A 7733-nucleotide genomic window follows, 5' to 3' on the forward strand; every position below is an offset into this window, starting at 1 on the left:
GTCAAATATCAAGGCACCACCCTAGACGGGCGGTCAAAATTACCAAGTTAGAGTATGGTACAAACAAAAAGAGTTTCCAATGGAGTAGTGAAATGCATAGAGATTGAAAAGAACATCAACAGCAAAAGCACTCCGCTAGACTTTTTTGATGCAACAAATTTGTTTTTTGTACTTTGCTTGGATATAGAAGAAAGTAAATATGGAAAAGCAAAATGACATTGCTCAATTATTAATGCTTAAGAGCATATCAAAAATCAAATGTAAAACAAAAACAAAATAATAGAAAAATAATCTTTACCTTCATGTCATCAAAATTAAAATGAACACTGCATTTTAGCATCCTTAGAACATACCATACATACTTTTCGTGTGATTCTTCTTCTTCTTCATCATCGATTGTCCTCAGAAAAGGCCGTCCTTTCATTTTCTTCCTTCAAAGGTTCGTTATAAAAAATCCGACAACAGATAAGAAAATAAACAAAGTTAACCAGCCCCAAAATCGTAATTAGCCAATAATAGTAATCTACGTGACCCTTGTTAATGTTTTTCGACAACCAGCTTATTTTACCTCCACTACTAGTGACATTATCCACGGTACTAACCAGAACACTGCCCACCAAGGCAGCCATCGCCATCCCAAATGTGTAAAGAGCTACTGCGATACTAGACATGCTTTTAGAAAACCGAGTCATATAGAACTCTACTTGCCCGCTTGAATTAAAAGCATCGCCCGCTCCAAGCAAGGCAAACTGTGGAATTAACCACATTGCAGACATGTCCACAATGGCATTGGGATCATCCGCCAACCCTTCTTCGATGGCCATTTTCCGTCTTACACTTTCGGTAATTGCTCCGATTGCCACTGCGATGCTCGTGACTACCAATGAAATCCCCATTCGAACCTTAGGGCTAAGACCACGTAAATTTCCCGTATATCTTGCTAATAAGGGCACCATTGCCCATTCATAGAGTCCAATCCATATTATTAGTGTCGCAACCATGAATACGCTAAAGGACCCTGCTGGAATCTCAAAGTTTGAGATAAGGTGTCTATCCATGGTGTTTGCTTGAAGCGTCGCGAATGAAGTTTGGGTCATACTCACGGTGACCATAACGCCAGAGGACCACATGGGGATGGCATTAAGTAAAGCCTTGAGCGATTCTACTTGTTCCACAGTGCAAAGACTCCATGGATCTGATGCCGACCCATCTGGGTTTAAATCTCTCTGGGGATTTGTAATTATACAAGCTTTGTTCAAACACCTACAACATGGAGAGGAGAGGAGAGTCAACAAGCTATGTAATAAAAACTGTACTCAATGTTATTGAAAAGATAATTGGAGGGGATGTGAGAGTTAAATTAAGCTCTTGGAGGCAAGTGGAAACTAATCAAATGAATTGGCAGTAGGCAATTGTTGAAGGGAAAGGGGTATGCGGCATTTAGAGAGCAGTCTCCACCCTTTCTCGTCATTTATTCCCGATGTGAAATTTTACAGGTTTTTACAAAACCCCTTAAAGTCTCTAGTGAATCTATTCTTTACACTAAACCAAAAAAGGGACAGAATCGAGACATCACATGTGGTTGGTTTTGGTTCCTCAACGAACAAATTAGAAAGCTTTGGTTCAGTGTTAAATTTTCCCTCAACCCCGACCAAACCAAACCGAGCCGCTTACACGCTTGGATATGCTGTTTTTTGTTTCTGTATATGTAGCTTGCTTTCTTTCAATGAATTATTAATTACCCAAAAATTAATGAAAAAAAAGAAGAGAAAGAGAGAGGAAACCATTTATGCATGGAAACTATATACATATATATAAAAAACAAGCAGATATTATGACTATTTTCACATGTTTAATTTAAAGTAATTAAACATTTCACAGGACCAAGCGTCTCATAATATGGTAATTGAAATTATAATTAAGAAATCTTTACCACAAGATACCAATGACGCGAGATGACAATCATACAATACCTTAAGTTGTTGGTTGGTGCAAGAAGCTTCGATTCATCACCTTGATAGTAACAATCATCACAAGGACTCGGAGGGAGATCAATGTTTTTGTTTTTAAATGCCACTACTAGAACTTGAGCAAATCCAGAAAACATGCTCTTGCTAGCTCTAACTTTGATATAGAAAACAGAACCGAGTAAGAAAATTAGAGCAGAGAAAGCCATGAGAAGAGCAGGGACTGCAAAACCTACTCGCCAACCGAAATTTTCTTGAATGTATACAAGAACAGTTAAAGCAATAACAGCCGATAATGCAGTTGAAGCATTGTACCAGTTGATGTAGCTTTCCAAAACCCTTCCATTATTTGGGTTTTCTTTATTGTCCAACTGGTCTGCGCCAAATGCCATAGAACAAGGTCTAATACAGCCCGCTCCAATGGAGATTAGTCCAAAAGAAGCAAATAATATGACATATGGGCCTATTGAAGGAGAGTTGCAACTATTGTTTAACTGATTGCAAGGTACCGGTTTCAGCTGTGGAGTCATGGCGGTTAACCAAAACATAGTCATACCCTATGAAAACAGAACATGATAGGACCATAATTAGGGACTGAAAATTACAATGACAAGGCTTCAATTATTTTGGTTTCCCCTCCCCCCCCCCCCCCCCCTCTTAAATTAGGGCAAGGTGGGGCGGGAATTGGGTGTGTGGAACATGAGAAACCAATTTTTTTAATTTTTTAAAATTTTTTAGTAAGTAGTTTTGGTGTTGAAATGGTTGGTCTCACCTCTTGATAATAATGCAAGGAATAGTTAGACATTTACACATAATTGGCACAAGAGAGTGGGTGATAAATGATTGCCTCAAAAAACAAAACAAAACAGATTTAAGGTAAGCACATGGTACTTTCTTGTAAAAAGAAGTTCAACAAAAGAAAAGAAAAGAAACATCTCTATTACATTAATCAACAAACATTATTGTCTTTTTTTCCTGAGTAATAAACAAAAACTATCAGTTTCATTGTCACTCCCAGTCTCCCTAGATGGATATGTTAAAGTCGCTCCAACTCTCTCTCTCTCTCTAAATTGAAAGTGTGTCCTCCCCACGAATTTAATCTTTTACTCAACCAACATATCGCTTCTCTAGACTAATTATCAATTTATCTTTAATTGAGTTATAGGTAAATTACAAATACACCCCTGAGGTTTGTTTAAAATATGAATTACCCTGTGGTTTGGAAAATTACAAATATCTTATTGTCAGAATTTTTTATTTAACAGAATTAATTGAAAAAGTAAAATTTCTAACTGTTTTCCTATACAATAATAAAATTATTTGAATTATTAATTGAAATAAAAATTTAATATTATTAAAAACTGTTAATTAACTTGATGATTTATTAATAAAATGATCTATTTGTTATAAAATTAAAAACCTTAGGGGATATAATGTAATTTTTAAAATCACATGGGATAATTTGTAATTTAAATAAATCTCAAAGGGTGGATTTGTAACTTACCCTTAAGTTAATGTTTAACTTGTTAAGTACATCTAAAAGCTTTTTCATATCTATTTTTAGATCGCCATGGCTAGATCTGGTGTTAATTTACTACTTCTGTGAAGTATTTTTCAAGCATACCTAATTCAATTCTATATAAAAAAATATACAAACTCTAATTTAAAGCATTTTAAACGAGGCCTAGAATTTAGAATGTTTTCATTCCTTTGAAGTAAACTTGTTAATTCTCAAAGCTAGTTGAGCCGATAAAATAAAAATTTCACAAGCTTCAAAGTGAATTTAATTATCTAACTAAATGTGCACACAAAGACACGCAAATATAGGACCTATTTCATTTTCAAAAGTGTTGCTAAAACTATATTCCCTCAAAACTATGCTGAAAAAGTCAAATCATACAGAGGATTTGACAAATTTAGGGCAAAATTATATAAATAAATGACAAAATTGGGTGCAACTCATAACTTTAAGGTTTTGTTTGCATCTTTGATTTCGGTAAGTATTTGTGAAGAAAAAAAAGAAAATGAAAAAAGATGTGAATCAAATATAAGATAAGATCTTATGTTTGGCTTTTTTTTTAAATTTTATTTATGTTTTGTCTTTTGTGATTTTTTTTTTAAAAAATTGACTCAAATATTTACTTTTTATATATGTCTTGACTAGATAATCCTAAAGAAATTTGAATTCTTTTTATAAAAAATTCAGAAAATGCAAAAATAAATCAGTTTTTAATAAGTTTATATATATAATTTAATTTACTTTTGTATTTAGTGAATTATTTTCAAAATTTACAAAAAATTTTAATTTTATTTTGTAAAATTGTCTAGTTGAGACCTATCTACCTAAAATGTTAATAAATAAATAAAAAAAAATCATAAAAGACAAAGTAAGTAAAAAATAAATAAGTTTAAAAAAAAATTAGTCTGGTTAAAACAGTTTCGTTAGAGATAAATTTTTAATTTTTTTAAAAAAGCTTTGTGAGAAAAATAGTAAAATGGACCAGCCAACAGGCAACTTTTCTGTATAATTTTTAACAATCTTGCCAAACGAAGCCTTGTTGATATGCCAAATGAAGAAAAGCTGCACATAATATATATATATATATATATTTAAAAGAAGTCATGTGCGGTTAAAACTGCACGAACAATTAGGACTGAGTAAGGAATCCGTGAAATTCGTAATCTGATTCAATCTAATCTAATTCGATAGGTTTTGATTGATTTTTTGAATTCGTGGTTCGGTTTCGGATTGAAGAATTAAAAATTTGTAGTCCACGGATTGGTTCCGGATTGAACCCTACGATTCTGGATTGGAACCGATCCGGACCGTATATAAATAGTCTATATTTTTATTATACATCCTCCCCATAGTATCTCTCTTATTCTATATAAAATCTAAATTCAAACCTAAAACCGTATAATATCTTCTTTTATTATTTTTGTTTGTTAATTTTTAGTTTTAATTTGTAATGGTTTAAATACTTATGGTGAAACTAGTTTTGTTATGGTTATTTAAATTTTAGAACAGTATGTTGCTATTATAAAAAAATATGTTGTTATTGTGAAACTAATATAGCGCTATATTTATATTTTTATGAAATTAAAGTATTATATATATATATATATATTTGTTATTTAATTATGTGAATTCGTGATTCTAAACTAATCCAATCCGTATTTAAATGGATTGGTTCGGATTGATTCCATGATTTAAATGGATTGGATTGGTTCCAATTTTTTAGAAACCGTAGATAACAGATTGGTCCTGATTTTACCCCAATTCAGTCCAATCGGACTATGCTCACCCTTCCGAAAAATGATCCGTAGCTTGAATTCGGGTCGAAACCCAAAACGACGTCGTTTTGGGTTTTGATTTTGATTTTTTTCCCTTTTTTTCTTTTTCTTGCTTTTTGAATCAGAATACGGACAGGAAAGAGAGGGAGAAGGAGAAAAGAGGAAGAGAGAAAGAAGAGGAAGAGAGGAGGAGAAGAAGAATTTCAAGAAGATGATCTGATCTGAAGATGATCCAAAATTTTTCTTGATCTGAAGAAGAAGAAGAAGAATTTCAAGAATTTTTCAGAATTGTTTGGATCATTTTCTTCTTCACGGGATAAAAAAGGAATTTCTTCACGGGATAAGAATCTGAAGAATTTCTTCTTCACGGGATAAAAAATCTGATCTGAAGAAGAATTTCAAGAATTTCAAGAATTTGGTATGCACGGGATCATCTTCTAAAGAATTTCAAGAAGATGATCCAAACATTCCTATTACCAAAAATCTGATCTGAAGAAGATGATGTTTTTTGTATATTTATTTATTTTTTACTTGGATCTGATCTGAATCTGCCATATTTTTTTTGCCATATATTTTTTTTTTACTTGGATCTGATCTGAATCTGCCATATTCTGATCTGAATCTGCCTTATAAACAAACATATTTTTTTTTAATTGGGTTTGGATATGAAGATGTACTCATATTTTTTTTTGCCATATTTTTTTTTTACTTGGATCTGATCTGAATCTGCCATATTCTGATCTGAATCTGCCATATAAACAAACATTCTTTTTTTTTACTTGGGTTTGGATATGAAGATGAACTCGGGTTTGATGAAGAAAAAACTGTTTTTGATTTGGGTTGATCTCTCTCTCTCTCCCCCTCCCCTCCTCTTCTTTCTTCTTCTTCTTCTTCTTCTTCTTCGTCTCAGTTTCAGACCAGAGAGAAGGGAAAAAAGATTAAAAAAAAAAGACACCAAAACGATGTCGTTTTGGTGTCGAGCCAAATTCGAACCTCCGAATTTCGAGCTATCAATCAGAACTGAAACTGCACCAAACCAGTCCAAAATGCTTTATGAAAGCATATCACATGGAATTAAAATGGATTTTCAATTCAAATATAAGTTAATGTTTTTCATAACTTTCTTTTCACTTCACAAATTCTATCAAAATCGTGAGATCCAAACAGAAAATAAAGGAAGGTATTGACTTACAAGAAGACTAGAGACAGATCCAATAGCAATGACCCGAAAGCGACCCAACCAAGAATCAGCAAGCATAGCTCCAACAAGGGCTAATCCATTTGAAAGAGCAGACCACAAAGAGAGTATGATTGATGTAGTTGCCAATTCCATGTTATAGTCATTCATCAAGTAGAACACCATGTTAGGGCTCAATCCAATGCTTGCCAATCTCTCAAATGATTCATTCACTGTCAAAAAACAAAACACTCAAATTCATATATATGTATATATGATTAAAAATAAAGTGTGTATGTGTGTGAATGTGAATAATAAGATTGGGGTTTTTTTTTATACCAATGATGAAGGGAATGGTTCTGATTCCACCTAATTTGGGCTTAGGAGAGTGACTGAGTAGTGGAAACTTCTTGTTTTCTTCTTTATCTGAAGATGATGATCCAATTTTCATTTTCATTTTCATTTTCATCTTCGTCTTGTTCTTTTCTTCTTCTTCCCACTTTGACTGTCGCACGTACTTTTCTCTCTCTCTCTCTCTCTCTCTTTTAGCACTTTCATTTCTCTTTAATACATGTTTCAGTCTCATACCTACCTGTTCTCACTAAAGTTAGTTTTTTTATCCAAGTCATTATTTAAAAAGTTAATTTTTTTTGATTAAAAAGTTAAAAATTAATTGTTTATTAATTTTTTAAAACACCACAATATTTATACGTGGGTAGGATATTACGTAACACTACTTTTTATTAATTATAAATATATATATTGATTATTATTTCTCAAACACTCAACAATTATAATAGTAGAAGGTACACATCCTCACATACGTTTGGCATGCCCTTCAGCTAAAATAACTATATAAAAGAAAATATATTATTTTAGTTAAATAGGATAAGATATCACATTTAATTTTTAATTATTTAATTTTTCCTTCTACAAAAATTAAAATAATTAAAAAATCTATTTAAAATGAGATTTTTAACCCCAGACTAAAAAATCAAAAAATTAAAAAATCAACTCACATTCCAAACAAACTCTTACTTGACCTTGCCACTAGAAAAACATGAGTGGGAAAATATATTAAAATATAGAGTAATTACATCTTGGTCACATTTTAATTGACCATTTTTTTCACTTTAATTTTTTATATTTTAAGTTTTTTTATTTTATTCTTAAAATTAATTTTTATTTAAAATAAGATAAAAAATACTACAATAACTGTCACATAATATAAAGAAATATAATATTATATTAGAGTTTAATTTTACATTAGAGGTTTAAGTCATATATAATAAAAT

The 7733-nt window shown here is 31.7% G+C and overlaps 1 protein-coding gene across 1 annotated transcript; it reads right to left on the reverse strand.

Annotated features, from left to right (window-relative positions):
* Positions 1-200: 200 nt before the first annotated feature.
* Positions 201-7047, reverse strand: LOC114281739 (protein NRT1/ PTR FAMILY 1.1). The gene is made up of 4 exons (XM_028224296.2): positions 6778-7047; positions 6454-6671; positions 1974-2524; positions 201-1263 (listed from the first exon to the last, which is right to left on the reverse strand). Exons 1-4 carry the CDS (start codon positions 7022-7024, stop codon positions 390-392), a joined length of 1890 nt encoding a protein of 629 aa, XP_028080097.2. The 5' UTR covers positions 7025-7047; the 3' UTR covers positions 201-389.
* Positions 7048-7733: the final 686 nt, after the last annotated feature.

The sequence above is a fragment of the Camellia sinensis genome, chromosome 7, assembly GCF_055761805.1.
Source record: "Camellia sinensis isolate YWXY chromosome 7, ASM5576180v1, whole genome shotgun sequence".
NCBI lineage: Eukaryota > Viridiplantae > Streptophyta > Magnoliopsida > Ericales > Theaceae > Camellia > Camellia sinensis.